At 42.6% G+C, this 25509-nt stretch overlaps 11 protein-coding genes across 11 annotated transcripts; 5 read left to right on the top strand and 6 right to left on the bottom strand.

Moving 5' to 3' along the window:
- Positions 1–1611: 1611 nt before the first annotated feature.
- Positions 1612–3618, top strand: THI2 (cd12148 family transcription factor; the record flags this gene model as incomplete). Its single annotated transcript, XM_022817827.1, has 1 exon — positions 1612–3618. One exon carries the CDS (start codon positions 1612–1614, stop codon positions 3616–3618), a length of 2007 nt encoding a protein of 668 aa, XP_022674555.1.
- An 804-nt stretch (positions 3619–4422) lies between these two features.
- THI72 (nucleobase cation symporter-1 family protein) lies at positions 4423–6087 on the bottom strand (the record flags this gene model as incomplete). The annotated part of the gene is made up of 1 exon (XM_022817826.1): positions 4423–6087. One exon carries the CDS (start codon positions 6085–6087, stop codon positions 4423–4425), a length of 1665 nt encoding a protein of 554 aa, XP_022674554.1.
- A 1608-nt stretch (positions 6088–7695) lies between these two features.
- POT1 (acetyl-CoA C-acyltransferase) lies at positions 7696–8931 on the bottom strand (the record flags this gene model as incomplete). Its single annotated transcript, XM_022817825.1, has 1 exon — positions 7696–8931. One exon carries the CDS (start codon positions 8929–8931, stop codon positions 7696–7698), a length of 1236 nt encoding a protein of 411 aa, XP_022674553.1.
- An 878-nt stretch (positions 8932–9809) lies between these two features.
- Positions 9810–13763, top strand: BNR1 (formin BNR1; the record flags this gene model as incomplete). Its single annotated transcript, XM_022817824.1, has 1 exon — positions 9810–13763. The coding sequence occupies one exon, from the start codon at positions 9810–9812 to the stop codon at positions 13761–13763; it is 3954 nt and encodes a 1317-aa protein (XP_022674552.1).
- A 589-nt stretch (positions 13764–14352) lies between these two features.
- Positions 14353–15423, top strand: SKG1 (suppressor of lethality of KEX2 GAS1 double null mutant protein 1; the record flags this gene model as incomplete). The annotated part of the gene is made up of 1 exon (XM_022817823.1): positions 14353–15423. The coding sequence occupies one exon, from the start codon at positions 14353–14355 to the stop codon at positions 15421–15423; it is 1071 nt and encodes a 356-aa protein (XP_022674551.1).
- A 247-nt stretch (positions 15424–15670) lies between these two features.
- On the bottom strand, positions 15671–16213 carry COA1 (Coa1p; the record flags this gene model as incomplete). The annotated part of the gene is made up of 1 exon (XM_022817822.1): positions 15671–16213. The coding sequence occupies one exon, from the start codon at positions 16211–16213 to the stop codon at positions 15671–15673; it is 543 nt and encodes a 180-aa protein (XP_022674550.1).
- A 129-nt stretch (positions 16214–16342) lies between these two features.
- ATG44 (mitofissin) lies at positions 16343–16863 on the top strand (the record flags this gene model as incomplete). The annotated part of the gene is made up of 2 exons (XM_022817821.1): positions 16343–16360; positions 16576–16863. 2 exons carry the CDS (start codon positions 16343–16345, stop codon positions 16861–16863), a joined length of 306 nt encoding a protein of 101 aa, XP_022674549.1.
- A 148-nt stretch (positions 16864–17011) lies between these two features.
- Positions 17012–19381, bottom strand: BAS1 (Bas1p; the record flags this gene model as incomplete). The annotated part of the gene is made up of 1 exon (XM_022817820.1): positions 17012–19381. One exon carries the CDS (start codon positions 19379–19381, stop codon positions 17012–17014), a length of 2370 nt encoding a protein of 789 aa, XP_022674548.1.
- Positions 19382–19998: 617 nt separating this feature from the next.
- Positions 19999–21666, top strand: ULP1 (SUMO protease ULP1; the record flags this gene model as incomplete). The annotated part of the gene is made up of 1 exon (XM_022817818.1): positions 19999–21666. One exon carries the CDS (start codon positions 19999–20001, stop codon positions 21664–21666), a length of 1668 nt encoding a protein of 555 aa, XP_022674547.1.
- Positions 21667–21726: 60 nt separating this feature from the next.
- MSH4 (MutS family protein MSH4) lies at positions 21727–24384 on the bottom strand (the record flags this gene model as incomplete). The annotated part of the gene is made up of 1 exon (XM_022817817.1): positions 21727–24384. The coding sequence occupies one exon, from the start codon at positions 24382–24384 to the stop codon at positions 21727–21729; it is 2658 nt and encodes an 885-aa protein (XP_022674546.1).
- On the bottom strand, positions 24381–25451 carry HST2 (histone deacetylase HST2; the record flags this gene model as incomplete). Its single annotated transcript, XM_022817816.1, has 1 exon — positions 24381–25451. One exon carries the CDS (start codon positions 25449–25451, stop codon positions 24381–24383), a length of 1071 nt encoding a protein of 356 aa, XP_022674545.1.
- Positions 25452–25509: the final 58 nt, after the last annotated feature.

Genomic DNA, 25509 nt, shown 5'->3' with positions numbered 1-25509 from the left:
GACCCGATCTGGAAGAAACGAAAATCGAACACGTAGAACACTAGCTGTCCAGACACCGCCCGAGGCCATGCCGAAGCCCGCCGCGTTGACCGAATAATGACATCACAGTGTGCGCCGCAATAGGGCCTAAATTGGGGTTGGGTTGGGGAGAGACCTCTCCCCAACCCAATTTAGGCCTGATTAGGCCCTGAAGGAACGCCCCTTGTCCCCAAACGGAAGAACCTAAATGGTAAACAAAGGCAAGCCAGCACAGCACAAGCACAAGCACAGCACATCGCGTGCATTGAGCCAGCCCATGACCTGTGTGACCGTTCAGAAGAGGCTGCACAACCCCCCGTGGCGCGGCGCGCGGGGACTATTTATTCCCCTTAATCACTCTATACACAAAAACATGTGTTCTTTTTTTTGTGCTCTTTTTTTTTCCTGTTTCCAGGCATTGCGGTGTCGTCTGCGCTGCCAGAGGAAAAAACACAAAAACACAAAAACACAAAAACACAAAAACACAGAAACACAAACGGTGTAAAAGTAAACACAAAACAGTAAAAGTAAACACTCTGCTGCAGTCCGGTACGGTACATATTAGTACTGTCCCACTGTTCCAGTGTCCCGCTGTTCTACAGCTATGCTCTACTCCCACGCTAGAATACCGAAACCAGAAGAACAAAGAACAAACCCACCGACTTTGGGCCCCCAAGACCACAGTCGAGCCCCCAGCTATGCTATGCTGTGCGTTCGGTTCGTAGTTCGTAGTTCGTAGTTTATAGTTTGTATGTAGTATTTCCTGGTTTTTCCAGAGCGGGACGGGACTGCTAGCGAGTGCCATTAACCAACGTTGTTTCGTTCACGCTCGTTTCGCAGTCCCTAGCGAGTGCTAGCGAGTGCTAGCGACTGCCGTTAACGTTTCGAAACGGAAGGCACGTCACGTCATATCATATCATACATCTCACACTGGCTGGGCCCCAACCGTATTAATACCAGCGTCAATCCCAGTTTTGGGAGCCCAACGGTTACAATCCCGGTCCCTTGCCGGGCCGTCGCGAACCCGTGTCTGGACTGGACCTACTCCGAAATCCCTGGTCCATTGTAGAGTGAGTGACTCCTTCGCGATAGTCTAGTCAAGCCCAAGCCCAAGCCCAAGCCCAAGCCCAAGCCCATTCAGGCCCAGTCTGGCATTTTCTTCGGGCATTGCAATCGCTACTCTACTCTGCTCTACGCTGTACCAGACAGAAGAAAAAAATAATTAAAACGACGCTCGGTAGTACAGACGCACAGACGCACAGACGTTACCAGCACTTAGTATTAATTATTAGAAAGAGACATAATACAAAGAAAGAGATTTAGATTCAAATTAGAATTGCATTCTCATTTCCATTCGGATTCAGGTTGGGAAAGAAAGAAAGGTCAGGAATTGAGGAGGGAACTTGGATAGAATAGGATAGGATAGGATAGGATAGGATAGGATAGGATTTAGTATTGGTATTGAATTGGATTGGATTGGATTGAATAGAAAAAAAAAAAAAGAACGGTCTTGTAGATAGAATAGAGAGATACGATACCAGCTCCAAAGGGTTATCAAATACACATAAACACTTGCGCTCGCCCGTCCCCCCAATGGACGTGTCTGGTTTTGGGAAAAAACGTAAAACATCGTACTCGAGGAAAGGGTGTTTGCAGTGCAAGAAGTCGCATCTCAAGTGCGATGAGGGCCAGCCAAAGTGTGGGAAGTGCATCAAACGGAACATCCAATGCACGTACCAGCTGAGTCTTGTGTTTCAGGACGTTTCGGAGTTGAAGATGAAGACGTTACCTGTGGTTCATTCGGTTATGAACAACAATGTCGAGGGCGAGATACGGCTGCAGGAGCTGCGACAGCAGCAGCAGCAGCAGCAGCAGCAGCAGACGTCGTCTTCGTCGTCGTCCTCGTCTTTTAGCGATGGACAGGGCTTAGGCAGGGTTGGCAAACGGACGCATTCGTCGCCGTATACCAGGCTCGTGGATATGAGCGATTTCAAGTTGCAGAACTTCGTGTATGTGTCGCCGTCCGATGCATCGCTGTTGAAACTGCCGTCAGATGACGGCAAGGCAGGTGCTGATGCGGAAACTGACCCAGAAACTGACCCAGATACTGATGCAGATGCAAATGCAAATGCAAATGCAAATGCAAATGCAAATGCAAACGTCTTGGCTCGGGGCTCTGTCCCACTGTTGAAGGAATACAACATTAACTGGCGCAATTTCGCATGGGTGGACATGTTGCAATTGCTGGAAAAAGAGGATCCGTGCCAAGAAGTTTACCAGGGACCACAGCCGGCTCTGCCGGCTCTGCTAGCAGCCGATGACGACTCGCTCGTGAACAGCCCGAAGTTGAACAGCTTCATCTGGAGATTCGCAACCACAACGCTCATTGCAGGCAACTTCTTGCTCTTCCCCAGTGATAGATTCGACGTTCTCATGAGCATCCTGTGGAAGTTGAACCAGAAACACACTATTATCCAGGACGCAATCCGGTACGACATTTCAGTGTTCATGCAAGACGTGTATGGGAAGGCGCATCTCAGCCAGTTTGCCCAAGTGTGGGACCAGCGTGTGCGGGCTGTGAGCTTCAAACACGTCTTGGGTATCATCAACGAACGTATCAAATATTCACAGGATTTCGTAGAGTACGTTTGCCTAACGTTCACCGTTTTCCTTATGTTCTTCGCCAATAGCGCACTAAGAAGCAATTTATGGAGAACACACCTCAGAGGCTGCCAGCATCTCTTGATCAGAGCGTCGATTTTGATGCCCAAGGGCCCATTGACCGAGTTGGAGCAAAACGCCAGGGAAGTTTATACCATTTTAAGAGACTGGTTTTGTTACGCTGTCACTACTGCATCATTGGCGTCCAATTATGGAATCACCTTAATTGATATCTCAGAGTTCACAAGATCTACGTTTCTCTCAAAATCTTCGCCATTGGCTATCGCAGGAAACGGATTCAGTATCCTACGAGGCATGTCCAACAATCTTAACATGGTGTACTTCAAAGTCTTGACAAAGACTTTTGACATGCGAGATAACGGTATAGATATCACTGGCTTGAATATCATCGTCTTTAAATTGAATAGAACTACCTCATCCTTGCTGCCCCAGCTTTCGGCATTTGGAAGAGAAACCCTTAATGAACTACAACACTCTGCAGTGCTTGACGAAAACCTCGAAATAAGCCTGTCAGATGTTAACGATTTACGACTACGTTTCTCTATGATCTCCTCCCATAATATGTTCTTCCTGCTGTTGGAACTCTATCTCAAAGTTTATTTCATCGATAAGGACCCAACAACTCCGGAAATAAAATCAATTCTTTACAAAATGGTGAAAACTGCATATAGCAATCCTTACTATTCCTCCTGCGGTGTTTGCTGCCATCCATCCTTGTTTATAGGCGGCCTTACTTGTATTCTAGCTCGTGACGATTTTCTTTACTTCCACTTTATAGACCTGTTGAGCAAAATCGCCGACACCGGTATGGCTGTAGCGCAAAATAGCATTGACAAATTAAATGCTATTAGATCCAAGATAGCTTTGGGAAACTTTCAAAACATCATCGACCCTGATCATGACTTCATTCCAATTTAGATGATGTACGATAAACTTAAATTCATAGACTCATCATCCCAGATAAATTTATAGGTAAACTGCTGTACTCTCAATTGCCTATAGATCGAATCTATCAATGATTTTTTCTGTTGCTATTGTTGTTTTCTTATTTTTTTTTTTTGGAACGAAGTTGCACGGATCGCTAAGAACCATCTAACTTGTCATTTCAATTCACTTCACACTTCTACCGTTATATATACTTCAACTAATACGCTTCTTTGTCCGGTACTGCGTCTTTTTTTCTTTCCATATTCACCTCCACATTAAGTTCTTTTCTAATCTTCTCTATATCTGGCTCATATTTTAATTATCGGGATTTCTTTAGCATGATATTAAAATTGGCAAGTATTAAGTTGTGAACACTTCTACGCGCTTGCACCAATGTGTATAGATCATGATAAGTCAGACACAATTGAACTGCTTTATGATAATTCTTTCAAACATATATCAAAACAAAATACCAAACGAAGTAAAACGAACTGAAATTTATAGAATGAAAATTCAAATAATTGATTTTTGAACTCGCGACATTTATAACATACAATGCGAATGCTATAATCACTGCTTGGCTTTTTTATAAGTTCAGTTGGCACTATGGTTTCACTTTTATATCAATTTTTGTTATTTTTTTTTTCACTACATGCTTGCTTATGACTTAGTTAAATTGAGTGTTATTCCTGCTAACATTTAATATTGGGCTAAAGAGTGAGAGAGAGAGAGAGAGATACAAATTAAAAAAAGAAAACTATAAAAGAAATTAAACCATTAGACCATATATCACCTTCATTCTTTCTGATGTTTCACCGTTTGCACTACTAAATCCTTTTTATATTCGTCGGATTCTGTCTCTGATATATCTTCGGGCAATTGGCCATTATATGGAATAATTCCTAACTTCATACATTCTTCTTCGGTGTAAGTGTTGAAGTAGTCGACATTATCGCGAGTTCCAACTTCGGGCTTCCAGATAAAGCTTACTATCGCATACATTGCGAATGTAGTAACAAATTGGAATATAAATGATCCATAATAGAAATTCTCTATACCTCTGCTGATTTTAATTTTTGGGTTTGCAGCGTTAATAAGACCGGGAAGACCAGGTGCACTTCCTAAGATAGAAATAACAATTCCTTTCCAGTTTATTCCTTGGTGATACCAGTAGATAGATTTACTACTGTTAATATAACAGTCTGAAAGCTTGATAATGCAGCGTCTGACCAAAAAGTACTCACATATGTATACTGCTACCATAGGTGTGACAAACACAGAAAATGATGACATGACGGAAATAAATACCGACGACGAGTTATAGAATAACCAGGGTTGTGTAGGCCATACGAGAATCAGGATAATCATGGCACCTCTTCTAATGTTAATATAGCGTGGGAAAATAGTTGATAGATCCATACCACCTGAAATGGCATTACCAATACCGCAGATTGCTAATTGTGAGTATACTAGGGCAATTCCGGAAAAAAACGCACCTGCTCTACGACTTGGAGAGTAATCATTCTGTAACCAAAACATACCTATATCATTAGGCTTCCAAAGTTCGACACCATATTTCTCTTCCAAAGCAGATGCACATATAATCCCAAATAATGGAACAATGAACCCGCTAAGGGTGTTACCAATCAAAGTTCCAAGATAAAAATGAATGGGCTTTTTATTGAAACGAGAAAAATCAGATTGGTTAGCAATCCCTGCAACCAAGGAAGAATACCATGAATTAATACCGTACATCCACATCCAGCCAAAATCACTCGAGCTTAGAGTGATTGGGGTATTCATGAGAGTACCAGAACCGCCGTTTTCTTTAACAGCCCAAATTGTAATTCCTAACCCACAAAAAAATGTTGCTGCTGAACTTGTTGCCAAGATATAATCATAGTATTCAGGTGGAACCATTAAAGAAGGTACCGTAATGATTAGATAGATGACATAACCAATTAACTCTTGAGAAGTCATTTTAACACTGTCTGGGAAGTGATTCTTCATATTCATGTATGACTTACTCCACGAGGATAGAACTAAATTCACACAAAGACCACCCAAATAACTTTGCGATGCAAACCACACAACGGAAAGAATAGATCTGACGAGCACACCATAGTATGCTCCTCTAATCCCAAACACAACTCTCTGGAAAACGGAAAATCCAATGTGATAGTTTGAACCATACACAGCTGCGATGATGGTAGCAAGGCAAACTATGAAATTACCGACAACCACAGTACCCATAGCATGCGCTCCATTAAGACCAACTGTCAAAAGCGATGCCCCAACAGACCATGTCACTGGACACAAGTTCATAATTGCCCAATAGGAAATATAACCGGTATATCCCCATTTTCTTCTGTTAATAGGTATCGGAACAATATCCTTGTTCTGCATGTTATTGGAACCATCTAGTTCCAGAAACTTATCGATTCGGTGTAATAATCCCATCTTTCAAGGCTCCTATTATTACTGCTTCTAGTATACTTATAGAGCGACGCTATGTGGACCCTACTATATAGAGACACAGTTCAACGAAACTTGTGCACAAACTAAAACAAGAGAATATATTCTTTCATAATGCTATACTCAAGGTTGTATTATATATGCACAGTACTCAAAGAGACTTCACCTCATAAATATAATTATCAAAACCTTCCGTTTGACCTTAATGAATGAATCATAACTATTTTAGAGACGATAAAAAACATAAACAAGGGAACTCACTCTGTTCCGCCCCAAAATTTACACGAGATCTTCTTATCTTCCTCGAACAATGTAGACCTTAAATCATTCGTCTCAGGAAAACAGATCAATTAAGAGTAAGAATTCCTGAAAAGTTATCTTATCTCCACTTACAAAGAATCCGCAAGCAGGAAATTTCTGCAATGAATGCCGCACATTCTAAGGACGGGACTTGAAATGCCAAGAAACTACAGAAGGAACTATGCTATCCCTTGGCCGTGGCTGCGTTTCGAGATCCCCCTTTCACTTCGTGAAATATTCCCAATACAGAAACAAATTCCAGTGGTATCCTAAGATTACGAACCGTCGGAGTATCAGGACCCTGAAAAAAATTGGTCATGTGATTAACTTTAATACTGAATTTTTTTTTTTTTTTTTTTTTTTTGTTTGTTTCTTCCTACATGGAATTTTCCACTAGACTATTATGACAGTACCATTCAATCAGTATTCACCCGATGCCCATCGAAAGAGAGGTGGGTCCCCAGACTATTTTTTATTGCTGATCAAGCCTGCTGGTGTATACGCATAAGGTCCTGAATAAACTGTTGGTGGCACCCCCTCCCATTTGTTATTTGACACATTAACCAGCAATTCAACGAGTAGTACCACGGCTTAAACCACTAACTATACTACAATGTCATCGGAGACAAGTAGTGAACAGAGCTCCATCAACATTTGGCAAAAGAAGAAGGAAGGACAGAGAAGGAGACATCGCAGTAGGAAGACGAGCGGAAAAAAACAAGCTACACAGGAATCAAAAGGAGATAAGTCTTCTGATAAGTCCTTAGATACCTCGCAAGATTCGATGGATATGGAGAAGAAGTTTAAGACGAGAAACGCTTTAAAATTACAAAGGACAATGGAGGTCGAACAGGCGTGTAGAGCGGGTGGATCAGATTTAGTCATGCTTCGGAAAGGGCAATATGTGACTACTTACTCTCTTTCTTTTTACGATAAAAATAAAAATAAGGTCAAGTGCACATTTGGAGTTCCTTTAGATTATCCACAATCTGCTATCAAGTTGCAAAAACCGAAGGATATGTCTCCTAATGACCCGTATCTGAATGTTATACGGAATTTCAATGCTAAGTCGAAACACTTGTTGAAGAATAAGCAACCGTTGGTAGTTCAGCTCAACTACCTCATTTCGAAGTATGATGAATTGCAGGAATCTAACTTTAGTCACATAGAAAAGTTAGAGACAGTGCTGATGTCCAAAATAGCTTGTTGATTGATTAATTGATTGATTGTTTTTTTTCTTTTCCTTTATAAACCGAAAAGCACATGCATTTGTACATAGATTACACTTTCCAACTACTCTTTAACTAAGACTGCGGCAGCACCCATACCGGTACCGATGCACATACTGACGACGCCAATTTGACCTGGCTTTAGCTCCCTTAATATGGTAGCCACTTGTCTTGCGCCAGTGGCACCTAGTGGATGGCCCAACGCTATGGCACCGCCCTTGGGATTCAATTTTTCATTATCAATTCCCAACGTTTTAACACAATACAATGCCTGCCCTGCAAAGGCCTCGTTTATTTCGTACACGTCTACATCGTTGATGCCCAACCCGCACTGTTTCAACACTTTTGGGATAGCGTAAGCAGGACCAACGCCCATAATCTCTGGGGGCACACCGACCGCCTGGAACGCTACGTATTTCCCAATAATCTCGAGTCCCAATTTCATTGCCATAGATCTTCGCATAAGCAAGACACCAGCAACACCATCTGAGATCTGCGACGCGTTCCCAGCAGTCGTGACACCCGTTTCCTTGACGAACGCTGGCCGAATCTTCTGCAACGACTCAAGCGTGACTCCGGTTCTGGGACCCTCATCCCGGTCTATCTTAGTTCCGTTTGGCAATTCGATGGGGAGAATCTCATCTTTGAAGAGTCCGTTTGACACTGCCTTCTCAGCTTTCCGGAACGATTCCAGCGCAAAACGATCCTGTTCTTCTCTTGAAATGCCGAACTTCTTAGCAACGTTCTCATTGGTGAACCCCATCGGAATCAAGCAACTAGCAGCGCTCTTATCCGACTTCAACTCCTCAGATATTGTCCCCAATGCGGTTTTCCCGTAATTTTTCGACATAGACTCGACCCCCACAGCCAACCCCACGCTGATCTGGCCGGCCAGAATCTTGTTTGAAATGTCATTTACAGCCGTCAACCCGGACGAGCATTGTCTGTTGATAGCCACTAGCGGCGTTCCGTATGGCAATCCAGTAGCCAACATAGCTGCCCTATGTTCAGTAGCACCCGCGCCGAAATTCAACACGTTACCGCATGCAACTTCCTCGACAAGACTCTTGTCGATATCCACTTTGGATAAGAACTCTTTTAGAAACTGGGCCAACAAATAATCGCTGTTGACGTCCTTGAACCCGCCTTTAAACCCTTTACCAATCGCTGAACGGTATGCTGCTACAATAACGACATCATCGGGCGTTTTCCCAGTGACACTTTCCTTTTGGGAACCATGGGAACCATGGTTCCCTTGTCCAGTCAAATGCTGCTGCAATTGCGTAAGTCTGCTTGCCATAGTTTTAGATCCTGATGTGGTGGTACCTATTATACCTACTTCTGAGCTGTATCTATATCAAAAACCATCATTCTACTTGGCAATTTCAGGGTCCAATCGACAAGACATATATATATATATACACTAAAATACACACTTGATAAAAGATTCGTGGAGAAACCTGACACTGCCATACAAACAGGCACCACCAACGTTTCAATTATCGTGACATCCCTTTGCGATCCCTCGTTGCTTCGTTGCTTAGTTTTGGATGTCAGTTAAACCAGGACAATACTTCACGAAATTGCGGTATGTGTCAGTCAGTGATTTTTGTTCTCCAGCCAAAAAAATAGTAATGCCCATACTAATGGTAATATTAATGTACCAGTAACAAAGAATTGGAGAGCCGGCTCACCGTCTCCACTCCACCTTTGGGCCCGACCCCCGCCTTTTTTTTTTTTTTTTTCTTTCTTTTGCTCTTCCCGGCGGTTCGTTTTTATTCCCGGAGACTTCGTAATTACAGCCGGAAACACCGGGTAACAGCGTTCAACGTAAATCTCTTTTTTTTTTCTTTCTTCTCCGTCACGTGGACACGAATCTCAGATTTCCGTCCCCCGGTTTCCAGCATGGAATTGTTTCTGTGGGTTTTGGTTTGGTCTGGTTTGGTTGGGGCCCTGGTTTACCCGTTTTGTTTACGTTTTTTTAGGAATCGCGAATTTAGAAGTACATAATGTAAAACACAAGATGAATAGGAATGGCAAATAAAACTTGGCGTAACAGAGAGGCATCAGTATCGGTCCAATTAGCGATTTTTTGTGATATATGGATAGGATTGGTTCCCCCAGTTTGCAGTTTTAGACGTTGATCATAGTCATAGTGGAATTTTTTCTCTTTTTAATATGGCAAAAGATGAGGAATCAATTAGCATATTGTTCCCACTCCGATCTGCATCGACGAATGTGCCTACAGCGAACGCGAGAATGAGGTTTACGAACGATTCGTATGACGATCTGGTGATACAGGGGCTGAATCTTGTTGGTACGGGGCTGAAACCGAGATCTAAGACGCTGAAGTACCTGAAATCGAACAATTTCTCTACTCCGAATGTTGATGCGATCCATGAGAAGCGGGACGAAAACGTGTTCAAGAGCGATGATACGGGGTCGAGCAGCCCCAGGGATGATGTGCTGCCGTCTCACGATGAGATAGATGCTGAATTTGATGCGTTGTTGGATGGGCATGCGTTTCTGGGGGTTGCGAAGCAGAACTTGAAGACTCTGTCGTACACACGGAAATGGGAGTTGATCAAGAAGGAGAAGCGACTGCATGCGCCCAAGGAGGCACAGGAGGATCCCAGGGTACGGAACTTACGGATGATCTTGGGGTCGCTACAGAGAAGGACTGGTGTGACGGAGACGCTATACCAGCTTGAAAGACAGCTTCGGAATTCGAGGTTTATTACGTTGTTTGTGGAAGGGGACGGTGTTGGTGTGTTGAACGAGTGTGTTGATTGTATCGGGAAGAAGTCGCAGTATGTGTATCTCTGCTGCTACAAGGCGTTGTTGAATGATCCGGAGGCAAGATCTGCTGTGTTTCGCAATACCGAATGGATCTCGTACGTCTTTGTGCTTTTAGTGACGCTGGACGCAGATCTGCGTGTACGTCTCTTGTCTACTCAGATCATCATCCTCCTGACTTATTCAACAGAGTGGTCAGACTCACTCTTGGAGTCCCTCGAACCGCTGTATGAATCGTGGGTCCAGGCTGTTGAGAAAACGTTGCAGGACCCGGACGAGCACGCTTCCAACAACGCTCTAATTCTTCCGAAACCGAAACAAATGCTCATCGAATACTCAATATCTACGCTTCTACTGATAAAGTCAATCCAACAACTACTTCCTTCCAATGAATCCAAGCTCTCGTGCTTTAAAAAGTTAAAGACCGCAGGAATACACCGGGTATTCCGATTGATGAGAGAGTTGGATCATGAAGACTTGATAGAACAAATCGACGACTATATCAATCTCGAACTGAAAGTTCAACAAAAAGTGTTTAGCAACGATTCGCTGCCCGAGGTATCGTATGGACCCCAAATCAAGAGTTTGGTCGAGTCTACGAAGGACACCTCTTTAGAAAAACCAGTGTCCAATATCATCGAAACTGTACTGGACCTGGTGAATTCAAGAACGACAGCAGAATCTATGAAACTGTTCTCCGTTTTCAATTCAATTTTGAAATACCTATCGGACCATTCTCTGGGCGATGGGTCTGTTGATGAAACGGACAGCGAGAAGATATTTATGACTTCTTTGGATCATATCATGGATAATTTGCAGTCGCACCAAATAGCTAACAGGGCGATGGAAGAACTAGACCAGAAGAAGAAAGAGATTGAAGACTTGAAATCCGAATTACAACTGCTTAGGGATGAGAAACAAGTGTCAAAAGGTGATTTACTGCAGGAATTAGATATAAAAGAGCACGCACTGCACTCTCAGCAATTGCTCATAAAAGAGTTACAAAATCGACTGAAGATAGTAGAAAATCAGCTGAAGAAAGAAAAGAAGCAATTAGACCTGACAATTGCCCATAGAGACTCATCGGACCGTACCGCAAACAGATCTGTATCATTATTTGAAACATTGAAGGAGTCCAATTCTCCTAGAAGATCTGCTTCTTTATCTAAAAGCAAAAGACTAACATCATTATCGGCACTTGCGCATCAAGGACAAACTAACACTAACACTGACAATAGAAAAAACAAATACGTTAATATTCGCTCGCCATTCAACATTTCGAATAACAATTCAGATGAGAACCTTTCCATATCGCCAATTTCTCAACCGAAGCACCACAGGGCAAATCTATCGAGTGGAATTGAACAAAATGGGAACGACGTTGCATCTGCTAGTGAAACGGATGTTCCTTCTGCTTCAACAGCATTCTCGCCGGCATCTTATGGGTTTTCTGCGTCAGAATCTACTTCTGTGCCATTTGCAGCTTCCAAAATTCCTCATGATACTAAACATAGTGAAGCATATGGATCAGTACCGGCACCAACCACTGCATCTGCGTCTGCCACTGCATCTGCTGCTGTGCCAGCACCTCCACCTCCACCGCCATTACCTCCACAACTGGTGTCGGCAGCAACAGCAGCTCCTCCCCTTCCTCCTCCGCCTCCGCCTCCTCCGCCTCCACCACCTCTGCCACCTTCGTTAGACAAGTCTAAGGCGGATACCCCGGAAAAGGGCAATGAGTCTGAAAAAGCGAAGGACGATGCAAACGTTCCGCCTGCTCCACCATTACCACCACCGCCACCACCACCGTTGCCTATACTCAAAGACAATAATTCTGTTGTGGCTATAACGGAACCTAAAAAGGCACCTAAAGCCTTGAAGCAAATCCACTGGGAAAAGATAGACAATATCAAGGATACTCTATGGAACGATTCGGACATTAGAAGCGATATCAAAGAAGATTTGGATGAGAAAGGTGTGTTCAACGAAATCACGAACTTGTTTGAACAAAAAGTGGTACCGATCAAGAAGAAGCAGAGCAGAATTACAAACAGGGGCGCCGCGCACGTCTCAATCCTATCGCGAGATCTGGCACAGCAGTTTGGTATCAATCTCCACATGTTTTCGTCGTATTCTGTGGAACAATTGTTGCAGAAAGTATTGCGATGCGATGATGATATCATCAAGAACCACAGCGTGCTCGAATTTTTCAACAAGGACGACTTCGAATCCATCCCACAAAGCGTGGTCAGGAGCTTCGAGCCTTACTCAACAGACTGGAACACGGGCAAGAAGCCCCAGGAGGACGTCACTAAGCTTCAACGTGCGGACAGAATTTTCTTGGAGCTTTTCTACAACATGCGCTACTACTGGAAGATCCGCAGTCTTGCGCTTCTCACTGCGCTGACCTACGAAAAGGACTACTACGACGTCCTGTACCAGTTACAGAAGATCGACGACGCAACCCAGATGCTCAAAAAATCGAGCAGGCTCAAGCGGTTTTTCTACATTGTGGTCGAGATCGGAAATTTCATGAACCACAAGCAGACTGCGGGCATCAAGCTCTCTTCCTTGACGAAACTCTCGATGGTCAAGAGCAGCAGCGACAAGAACCTCTCGTTCTTACACGTCATAGAGCGTATCGTCCGCGAAAAGTACCCGGACGTGTACGAATTCACCGGCGACTTGGAACGTCTCACGGATGTGGGCAAAATCAGCATCGAATCCGTAGAAGCAGAAGTCAGGGACTTCTACGACAAAATCATGCGGATCAGAGACTCCTTCGAGAGAGGCAAGCTCTCGCACACCGAAATGCATCATCCGGACGACAAGTTCCGCAAAAAGATAAGTCTCAAGCTCCCAAGCGCAATCCGCAAGGCTGACCTCCTCAACAACCAGTGCAAACTCACAATCGCCGAATTCACCCGCGTCATGAAGTACTGCGGCGAGGACCCTGCCAATCCGGACTCCAAAAACAACTTCTTCAACAACTTTTCCGAGTTCCTGGCGCTCTTCCAAAAAGTGTCGCAGGAAAACAAAGAAAAGGAAGCCATGGACCACGTATACCACCAGCGCCAGCTTCTCCTCCAGAAAGCCGCCTCACGCTCAACCCCAGATGAAGAACAACTCACAGACACCGTTGATCTCCTCATGAAGCGTTTGAGAAAGGCCTCTACAGACTCAAGCATTTCCACTACTACTACTAATAATAATAATTCCAGTCCTACTGACTCTACATCCCCGGAAAAACGCAAGACTTCCAGGGTTTCTTCAGAACACGACAGAACCCTCCTCACAAGAGCCCTCACCCTCAAAAGCGGCATCCAGAAACTCTGACTGCACCTTATATATCTCTTTCCAATATACACTTATTTTAATTTTAATCTGTCGTTGAACAGTCTAGAACTAAGCTAGAGAACTATTTTGTTTACTTTTTTTTTTTAGATTCTTGGCAAAAGCGCAGAAATACCCAGATACAGCCCAGTTCAGGGGTCCATAACGGCCGGATTTTGGCTGCTATGCAGTTGCGGACGGGTTGCGAGCGTTAGCGAGCTCAATTCAGCGTTCTGGCAGCTGAATTGGTGGCCAAGTTTGCCGAGAATGGCACTTCCGGCCGTTTTTTCTTGGCCGGTGTGTGCCGAATTAAAGAGGAAAAAACAAAATATATAAAGAAAAAAATAGCTGAACCTTTGAGATCTACTTGGAATAACAAGAGATGTGAATTGAGGTTTGGAAAAAGGGATGGTATAAGAGGGATTGAGCAAGAAGATTGAGCGTGGAAAGTATTTTGGAGTATTGCTTGATTCATAGGGATTAGGAATAAGGATTTGCGATTTAGTATTGAAAGATATAATAAGTCTCTAGAGCGTGGAAAAGTGCAAAAAGATATAAACAAGCCAGATTGGGTCAAATTAACAAGGGAGAAATGACGGATGGCACGGTTGGTATAGCAGTTGGGTGTGCGGTTGGGATTCCCATCGGAGTGGGGATTCTTGTAGCGCTTTTTTTCTGGTATAGGATGCAGCAGCGGTTCAAACAGGAGATGAAGGAGGATCAGATGTCGAATTACAATTACAATTACGATGAGGAGATGAGTTTGAGTGGGAACGGGATGCTTCAGACGGAAGTGAAGGAGCCTCAGGGGGTTACGCATGCGTCATCTGACGAGACGGCGTCGTCGAGCGAGGAGAAGAAGGCGTGTGGGCTGAAGGATGAGGGAGCGGGCCATGGCCAGGGCCAGGGCCAGGAGCAGGGTGAAAGTCAGGGTTCAGGCAGCCAGAAGCAGGGCAAGAGACGTTTGTACACACCGGCATACCGTAAAAGGCTGCAACAGACGGTCCATTCGATAAACAATGGGGCCAGGGCCGGGGAATTCGAGTCGAACAACTCCAAGAGTACTTCGACTTCGATCAATTCGGTCGACACCCCACGGAAACAGAGCAACAGCCAAGTGAACATCTTTGACCAGATGATTCCCGTGCTTCCGGATCAAACTGCAAGTGCATCTGGGTCCCTCTTCGATCAGGATTCCCTACCAAAACGTAATACCTCAAACGAAACTCTTCTGAAAACCATCCAGGGTCATGGTTCCGGCGCATATCCTAGACGTGGGTCGAGCACACTTATCCATACGGCTAACAATGCAGCCCCAGCGCTTTCATCAAGACACTCGATGACGTCGCTACATACGCACTTGTCGTCCGCTAGTCTGAACTCGAAGGCCATGCCAGAAAACGTGTTCGAAACCCCAAAAAGCGCAAGGGTCGCATCGCCTGCTCTACCTGTGCCGGGAACGCAACAACAGAACATCGAGACCGAGGCAGATAGCCAAGGGGATCGTGAACAGGAGCAGTATCGCCTCCAAAACAATTATGACATAAGAGATGCTACGCATATTGCAGAAGAAGATCAGTACGAAAACGAGTTCACCAATTATTCAGAAAATAAAAGAGAGTTCATCGATTCTTTGAGACCAAAGATCCAAGATGGGAATTGAACACACCACCAGTATTACTATCATCATCATCATTACTACTACTACTACATTTATTATTATTATTATTACTATCAACACTATCAACTTTAGCTCCATAGATCTGCTCTTTCTTACTTCACTTTTATTAAACCGAGTAATAGACATTTTACGCCATGTATGTTTGGATAAATATGATATTCTTCTTCAGTACGTTTTACTTAGTATTTACAAGGATATAAAATATAAAAAAAAGCATATGCTACTTGCATCACAAGGTCCTTGTGGCACCATTCTCTGCAAGCAAGTCGTATTTCTTCCCATCAACTTGCACACTCCACTCGTGGATCAAAAACTCTTGACGTTGGTTTTCTCTGTCCGCTACCAACTTCACCTCGCCAACCTTGCCCTTGGAGCCCTTCAAGTAGAATTTGATGTTCACATCACCAGAAACCTGGTTCAACTCCCCGGAAACCCATGGCACTAGCCCGTCGAAGTCAATTTGGTCCCCCAAAACTTCCCTGATCTTTGGGGAACGACGCATGTGATACAACGTATTAGAAATAACTGGTGATTGTGTCTTCTCATAGTTAAATATCATAGCCAAAGAAGCTCCCATGAGCCCTAAAAACGCAACAAATTGTAATCTACGTTTGTTAACATCCTTGGTAGGATCTGGCAACTCTCTGTCAATTCTTAATGGTCTTAGCTTATCCTTCAAAACAATTTCTGGCTCTTTGGATGCCATAAATCGTTGGAATGAAACCCTTCCAACAGGAATTCTCAGTCTCCCAGCAATACTACGTCCGAGCATCTCTACTTTCTTCTGGTTGAATAGCCGAGTTTGACAGACTTGCAACGCTCTACTCTCTCTTTATTTGTCTCTTTTAATTGGTTGCTGTAATTGTTCAACACAGCTTTTAGTATTTAAAACTTGAAGAAAATGCTCTTGTTTCACAGAGTAATATAAGAAAGATTGCGAAATTTACAGTAAATGGAGATAGACGGAGGTAACTGAGGGCCCCAATCGATCAATCGGCACTACTAGAATCATGACAGTGGTATGTTGTTTTCTGGAAAGGAGTTTTTGTCTCTTTCTTTGGTGGGCATTTTTAAATATCTATTGAAGACTAAGCTAGTTAATTCATTTTACTAACCTCGATATATGCGGCCAAGTACACTGAACTGCTGAGAATTCATCGGTTCGTGGTATTTGGGGAAAACACTGCTTCCGTATTACAATCAAATCAGATTGGGAAAACGATACATTTAGCTATTGACGCTGTGTTGGTGTCTACGTGTCTTGCCGGAATCAAGAGAAACACAGGGTTAACTCCCAAGGTAGATCAAATCGGCGATGAAACGGTTCGCGAATATTCAACAAAATACTTGAATCTAGGAGAGTCGGCGTATGATTATACGGTTGCTACGCTGGGATCGTCTTCGTATTTCAAGAGAAAGTGAAGATTAGTTGTGGGGGGCAGGGACTTGTCAAATATAAACTCCGCATTTATAGTTTGATATATAGGTAGGTATTACATTCTAGTAACTATTTTAGTATTCTCATATTGAAATTGATATTTATATTCGTATTATAACTGAGACGCCCCTTCTAACTTGGATTGAAAGTGAACTCTGCGGAAGCTTCTTCAGTTCCTTGTTGTTGATCTTGTGAGTGTGATTGTGATTGTGAATGTCCTTGTTCTACAAGTTTGAAAATAGCATCATAACCAGATGGTGTGTCAGCGTTCCCGTTCCCTTGGAAGAGTTCGTTCATGTTCGACATGTTTGGTGACTCCTGTACCCCTCCGATATTCCCGCCTAGCGATCTAAGGTTTTCCCAAAAATCGTTCCCATCTTCTTCCATGACGGACAGGGAAGATCTAGAGCTGGGAGTGACTTTGTTTCGAGAAGCAGAATCATCGCCTGGGGTGTTTCCCGTTGAGCCAGCAGCGCTTGAATTACGAGAATCGCTCTTATGTTTCCTTTTAGACCTCCTTTTCTTGTTATTATAGGATGAGCCCGGACTTGGATTTAACAGACGGCTCAACTCAATGGGTTTTGTGCTTTCACTAGAACCAAGTTGGGGCTTCAACGTCGGTGGGAGATAGTTGAAATGAGAATGTCTGCTTGGACCTATTTCTCTGATTTCTGGTGGTGCCGGAGAAGCATATGACGTATTTGAACTTGCTGTGTTCATAGGAACAGGAACATTGTTACCATTAGTATTGCCTTGCACCTGTGAATCATGATGGTGATGATGGTGATGGTGATAGAACCTTTGCAGTTTGTCGTTCAAACCATAAGGGCTTGGATTCTCTTCTTCCAGGCTCCAAGTCTGAAAGTTGGGGGTCTTGGCCAAAAAGTCGGCATCCAGATCAGAGAACGATGGGCTTCTGATTCTCGGTAGCTCTTGGGCACTGTTAGTTCCTGCTCTTGGATGTTGATGTACCATCAATGGTGGTGGAGATGCTTGTCTTGGAGCCAAGTAGTGGTTGTGGATGTGTTGGTGGATTGAGATTTTCAAATCGTTGGATTTGGCGTGTTCGATAAGTTGTTTCACTAGATACATATCGGAAATGACTCCATTTGACAATGTATGACCACTTGACTCCTTAAGTGTGAATTTCCAGTCTACCGTTGTTTCTGGTTGCTGTCTCTTTGGTTCAGCAATTGGAATATGTAGGAAGTTGCCCGGGGACGGAAGTGCTGAGTCTTTCTTAACGCCATGGTGATCGGAAAGCAGAGATGCATGTGTCTGGTTCGAAGGAAACTGAGGCGAAGGCGATCTGAAGCTATTCAATACCGATGATTGGTCTGGTGTATTCGCATTCGCGTTTGGAATTGCAGGCGACCTTGAATTCTTCAGAGAGTTCAGTAAAGAGGCTGCGGCATTTGTTTTGCTGAAAACCATTGGTGAGCTCTCTTCCTTCTTAGAATCAGAATGAGCACTTCTTACAGAATCCTGAGGTGAAGCCATTCTAGACACTGGCCGGGAAGCCGTTTGGGAGGCAGGCTGTGATTGTGGCTGTGACTGAGGTTGTGACTGTGGTTGTGGTTCTGGTTGTGGTTGCGGTTGTGGTTGTGGTTCTAATTGCTGCTGCGGCAGTGGAGGTGGAATTTTTTGTTCATCGCTTGGACTGACACTTCCGCTCCTGCTAGCATTCCGCTCCTCTTTATCACTTTCTGCTTTCAAGTCCATTAGTTCCTGGGCCGCATCCGTATTTCCTGCTTGCACCGCACTTTTCACTTTCTCGGAAGCCGCACCACGAACCACCATTGTAATGATCTTTCTCCAACGATTCCTACATGTTAAACTAGGTCTTGCATCCATCTCAGTCGAGATCTGCCTCCATTTCGTCCCGTATTTCTTTACCTTGGCGATAAGAAGCACATCTTCCTCCTCATCCCACGGTCGTAGTCTGTCCTTAGTACTGGGATCTAAAACTTCTATGTATCTTTTCGCACATTGGTCTTCCGTACGGTGCTTCAACACATACGAGATCTTCAACCACTGAGGCCCATGCTCTTCATAGGACTTCAACAACAGCTCATCTTCCTCCGGAGTCCATTTCCCCTTCCTCAACACAGGATCCAGAGAACTCGTCCACCGTTTCTTCACATCAGTAGCCCGTTTGTTCTCAAACTCTTCACGCTCCGCTAGCTCATCCCATGGTATCTTCTTCGCAGCTTCACTGGACTGCTCAATATTTTTGATCGATTTGATCCCATCAACAAACCCAAGCTTCACCAGAGCCTCATTCACCAACCTCCGAAGCAATTCATCCTCATCTTTGCTCCAGATCTTCCGCATCTTCCGGCGAAATGTCTGGTACCCCAATGATTCAGACACCTCTAGCGCATTAACCGGCTCTTTTTTCATCTTCTTTCTCATGCTCCCATGAGATCCATCTCCCCCAAAATCATTCGACTCATCCCCTGCACCACTCGATGACACTTTCCCCTCAGATACTAGAGACATGGTCAACTTATATACTCAGACCTGAGTATAGACCCTTAAACCAATTGGGAAAAGAATGTATGACTGCTAGGTTACAATGGCTCACAAAATACTAAAAAAAAGAGCAAAAGTAATCACTAACTCCCCCTATATCCAGTAGAACAGTCTTCTCTACTAAAATGTTTATTGATACTGTTCTCAAACTACTCCCAATACCATCGATAACACACCTCAATCTACCACTTATGTCCTTCATTCGATGGGTTTACTCACTATATTGATGCTCATCTCATCATGCGAAAGGAAACATATGTCAAGGCATGAACTTTATCGTTCTGTACGAATTTGTTTCTTTTTTACTTTCTTTTTCAAAGCTCTTTATTTACATATCACGTGATTTACATTTATTTTCAACATCTTTTTTTTTTTTTTTTTAAAGGTTTTGGCTCGTAGTTTTGCTTGCATTAGATATTTGTCAAATACAAAGACGAAGCTTGGAAAAAAGACAGGTGGAAAAAGCGTGTTATCAGGGTCTGGAGGGCTTCAATTGGGAGTTTGTTGGGTATTTACAATCAGAGCATTTGGAATTTGTAAGTTTCCCGGTAGCAGTGGCGAATTTGGCGGGAGTTTGAAATCATATGAGTGTTTCTTACCATCGTAAGGGCCAAGAGCCGAGTGTTGATCATTCGAGGTCTACGGTGATAACGACCGATGTTTCATCGAAACCATACTACTTTGAGCGAAAGGAGATTCATGGGCCAGAAACTGAGTCTAATGAAGTGAAAAACAAGGTAGGATGGCGATCTTCTCCGTACAACAGTGTTTTGTCGTCGATATTTTCGTCTGCAAAGTCGTGGTTCTCGTGGGGAGAGCCTGGTTCGGATGTATCTTCTAGCGACAGTATAAAAGAAGGGTCAGTTGATGAGAATTTGAAGCGAAATCTGGACGAAAATGATGGTAGTCGCGTACTAAAACGGTACCATGTTGATTCGATACTGACTGAAAAGGAGCATTTGAGAGAACAATTGGAGCATTCCATAACGCCTAAGAAGGAGATATTGAAACTTCCGAAGGATCCGTTTAAATGGAGTAGTGATGAATCGGGCAAAGCAAACTTTGACCAGTCGCCAAGCAAAGTGCAGTACGGTACTAGACTTTACAAAAAAAGGGCATACAAAAACAAGCATTCTTCGAACTCTTTAGCACTCAGACAATCCGATGAACTATCATATTTGAAGGACATATTCAATGGTGAATACCGTGTACCAGTAGAAGTGCAGAAGGAAAGGGCAAACCAACTACGGTTACTTTCCAACGATGCTAATGTGAGCAGCAGATCGAGCTCAAGCAACAGTAGTAACAATATCATGAACCTAACGGAGAAGATCAAGACGTTGTTGTTAGAAAACAGAAGACTGATAACAGGTCCAGAGGGTAAGGGCACATCTTCTGACGATGACGTGGTGATCATCAAAGAACGTAAAATTGACCCTCTAGAAGAAAAAAGGAAACAGATATACAGACAAACCCTTAAGTTCGATAGATCTGTGTTGTCCTTTGAGGAGGAATTCAAGAGTTACTCGGAACTAATAGAAGAGAGAAGAAAAATTGCAGAGGAGATACGAAAACTTTCGAAACCTGCCAAACCGGAGAAACTGATTCCCGAACTATCATCAAAAGATGTGGAGGCTGTTAAAGCTACGTTGAGAAGATCTGATAACTCTGTACTATCTTCAAAGTACACTTTAGAAGTGTCAGTACGTGATTTCAAAACACTTGCCCCAAATAGATGGTTAAACGATACTATTATAGAGTTTTTCATGAAGTATATTGAAAACAATACACCAAAAACTGTAGCATTTAACTCATTTTTCTATTCCACTTTAGCCAACAGAGGTTATCAAGGTGTGAGAAGGTGGATGAAAAGAAAGAAGGTTGATATTTTAGATTTAGAAAGAATTTTCATTCCAGTTAACTTGAATGATTCGCATTGGACATTGGGTATCATAGATATCAAAAATAAAAGGATATTATATCTTGATTCGCTCTCTTCGGGAGCAAATTCCGTCAGTTTCTTAATAATGAAGAACATTCAGTCATATTTGATTGAGGAAAGTAAAAATAAATTAGGAAAGGATTTTGAGCTATGCCACTTAGACTGTCCTCAACAACCAAATGGATCTGATTGTGGAATATACGTTTGCTTGAATACTCTTTATATGAGCAAAAATTATAGCCTAGATTTCAATGCACAAGATGCGGTTAATATGAGGGTCTACATAGGTCACTTAATTTTAAGTAAATAGTATTAATACATATTTTTTAATGATGGGGGAAATGTGTTTTCATATCGTTCGATTAATTTTTTAAACGATTTCAAAAGTAGAAATAAATTCGTTTTGTAGGTCTATTAACTCTTGAGCATTTACTGGGGTTTTCCTTGATTGGATTTCCTTCAAATGTTCAACAAGATAATGAACATGCTTCAATTGACTGTAATTATCTTCTAGGTCTTCTTGGTCTTCAGTTTCAACGATTTTTAATCCTTTTTTTCTACTTGCCTTCAATAACTCGGATATTTTTGCTGCTTCTAATATTATGTCATCTGCAAATAGTTTCTTGCATAATTTCATACCATATCCATCAATTTCTTGCATATTTCTTGAAGCCTTATAGGTCATTTTTAAATCAGAATCATCTACTTCGGCTTTCATTTCTAAATGAAGAACACAAGGTTTCGCGCTTAGAATTTTGGCAATATCTCTAAAGTGAGTTGAAAGAAACACGGTTGCCTTTTTAGAGAGGAGATACTCAGAAATCGCTAAAGAAATTGAGAAACCATCATTAATGCTTGATCCACGTCCTAATTCGTCAATTATCATTAATGTTTTATCTGTTACATCATCAATATAATAGGCTATTTCTTTCATTTCAGTAGAAAAACTAGATGAATTCACTTCTGTGATATCATTACAGAGCCTTGCGTGTAGTTTATGATATATTGGAAAGCATGCTTCATTACAAGGAACTGGACAACCGATTTGTGCAACGATGTTCAATAAAGCCACTTGTTTGAGATATAATGATTTACCGCTCATGTTACAGCCAGTAAGGATCTGAAAAGATGATAAGTTAGGAACAGCTTCCATATCATTTGGAATAAAATCAGGGAGTACAGACTCAAGAATAGGATGACGAGCACTCTTAAGTGAAAGTTTGCTACCAAATGATGGTAAACACCAGGCTTTTTCGAGGCCGAGCTTAGCAAAAGAGCATAAAAGGTCGAGGGCCGTGACAGCTTCTGAAAGCATAAAAAATACGGACATATAAGATGATAATTTAATCAATAGTTCAGTAACCACTTGTTCACTTAATGTTAGAATTTCTGAGTTGAGTTCAGCTAGCCTGTTGCTCAATTTCATTAGATTTAGTGTCGTGAATTCTACAACACTCTTCTTTTCAATTCTATTGATGAAACAACAGTCTAACTCATGACCATTTTCAAGGTCCTTTCTTTTAATTTTTAGAAAGAATTGCCTATTGTAATCGTAACCATGACTGAAATTCAAACCAAAGGTGTCTCTGAGCCTCTGGATCTCGGACATTATGTCATCTGTTAGTGATTTGTATAATTGTCTTAAAACATCCAAGAGGTTATTAGATCCACTTTTCACTGCATACACTTTCTGGTTTTGAAGATCAATATTAGTAGAAGCCCAACGGGTGTCTTCGTTGATAAATTGATTAATTGTGGCGGATATTGTTATTATATCTCTCGATTTTAATACATTAAATATTTCATTCAATATATCGCTTTCATAATCTGTGTTCTCCAAGACAATATTTAATGATGCCATAGTTTCAATCGATTCCTTAATGAGAATGACATAATTCACTTTCTGTTCAGGAGAAATGATCATACGGTCTATGGAGAGGAGTTTAGAAAACAAGCCATCCAAATCATGTAGAACTTTAAGTTCTGATCTTACAGAATTGAGTAAATCCATATCAGTCTGTAATTCTTTTATAGCAGCTACTCTCTGATTCAAACTAGAAGCGTCAGTTAGTGGTTGTAGTATATTACTTCGAAGTGCCCTGCGACCCATCTTGGTTACTGTGAAATCCAATGCTTTCAATAAAGACATACCATTTGGCTCCAAAGAGTTCTCTACCAATTCCAAGCTTTTGATTGTCTTCAAGTCAATAAGCATCGTGTTCTCTCCGTTATCTACCTTAACCCTAAAGTTTTTGAAATCCAGGGCAGGATCTAGTCTGGATATGTGTTCCATATAATTTGCAGCTCCTGATACAGCCATTAGTGCGAATTCTTTTCCTGAAAGCTGCTCTTTAAATGATACCGAGCTTTTATTCATCATTGTCAAAGCAAGGTTTTCCACGACATCCAAACCGTCCTGCGCTTTGTACACTTTAGAGACGCCTTCTGTAACCTTTGAACTTCGAGACACATTGTACTTGATTAAAGTTGCTAGCTTGGTGACTTTCCCTGAGAGAGAGTGAGACGGAATTAGTATATCTGTTGGCTGTGAAACGTGAAGCATATTTAACGTTTTAATGAACACTTGTGTGTCAATAAACTCGCAAACATGCATTTCTGCTGTTGCGAAACTGATAATGCAAATTCCAACACGAGTATCTGCGTTTTTTCCGGACTCGTAAAGACTGAATATTGTTCTCTCTGGAGCCGCAGCTAAATCAGTTGCTGTCGCATTCTGTTTCTTACTCCTGGCCGTATACCTGGATGACCCCTTTGATTGTCTTGTTTGCAGAACCCTCCCCACGGAACAGGAATAGCTTTTGGAATATTTCGAATGTGTAAGCTCATCAATTGTGGGTTGTTTCGAAATTATGCGTCTGGTATTGTTCATTTCCCTGGTTTTCACAGCAGAGCGTGTATTTCTAGAAGAGTTATTGGATCCATACTCAGTAGAGTTTGATGTGCTATCAACTGTTGAAGATTCAAAAGCCCATCTGGCAAATGAAGCAGTGGTGACGGTTCTGTTCATTCCTTAATGCTTAATCCTGCAAGTTCTGAAACGAGATCTTCAGAAGCATCAACGAATTCTTCCTCTTCTTCCTCTTCTTCTTCTTTCTCCTGTTCTTCTGCTTCTTGTTTCTGTTCCTCCTCTTTCTCTTCTGTTGTGCTCTCTTTTATATCTTTTGCAAATTCTTTGCCGCTGAGCTTTTCAAGTTCATCTAACCAACCAAGCTCAGAAGCCAGAAGAAAAGCGGCATCATCGGTAGAGCCTTGGTATATGAGGTCACTGCTTCTCCTCGATTTCTCCAATAACTTACCCTTGCTCTTCTTGGTACCCTTAGACTTCTTGAAATCGCCCACCACTTCTCTATTAATCAACACTCTTTGCCAGCCTTCTGGCGCCTCCATCGGCAAAGACGCAAAGGGAAACACAGAGAGTGATGTGCCTCCGACGATGCACACAATCTTTTCATCCTCGAGGCTGCTATCTAAATCCCAAGTCTCAAAGAACTCTGTTGGAAGCCCTTCCCCAAAGAACACAATCTTTGGCTTAACTAATCCATCGCATTCGTCACATTTAGCATACAACTCTTCTTCCTCTTCACCTTCTTTCCCCTTGTAAAACGCCAATTTCTTCTCAAACGTTTCACGGGGGAACTCCTTGCCACATTCCACACAATGGTTCGACGCAAATGAACCGTGCGCCTCCACAATATACTCCTGGCTGATCTTCGCTTCTCTTTCCAATGTGTCAATATTCTGCGTGTAAATGCGCTTCAACCGACCTTTCTCTTCGAAAAGCTTCATGAGACAATGGAACGGCGACGGCTTGAAGTTGCCAGGGTATAATTCTTCTGCAAGCGTGTAGAAAGGCTTGGGATCCTTCTTGAAATAGTCGATATCGAACACCGCTTCGGCATATGGAAGATTTAGCTTCGATAAGTTGTGATACAATCCTGTTTCTGGAGACCGGAAATCTGGGATTCCGCTTGAAGTGGAGATCCCGGCCCCAACCATGAAAATAGCTTTTGCCTCCGGATTCTCCTTCAAGTATTTGGCCAGCGTTTTGATGGATCTTACACCTTCTGAAGTCATAGTTGTACGTGGTATATTGTATTCGAGAATAAAAAGGGTCCAAGTGTTCAAAATGAAA

The sequence above is a fragment of the Kluyveromyces marxianus genome, chromosome 2, assembly GCF_001417885.1.
Source record: "Kluyveromyces marxianus DMKU3-1042 DNA, complete genome, chromosome 2".
In the NCBI taxonomy this organism is placed as follows: Eukaryota; Fungi; Ascomycota; class Saccharomycetes; order Saccharomycetales; family Saccharomycetaceae; genus Kluyveromyces; species Kluyveromyces marxianus.
This window is presented reverse-complemented; position numbering and strand designations above follow the sequence as displayed.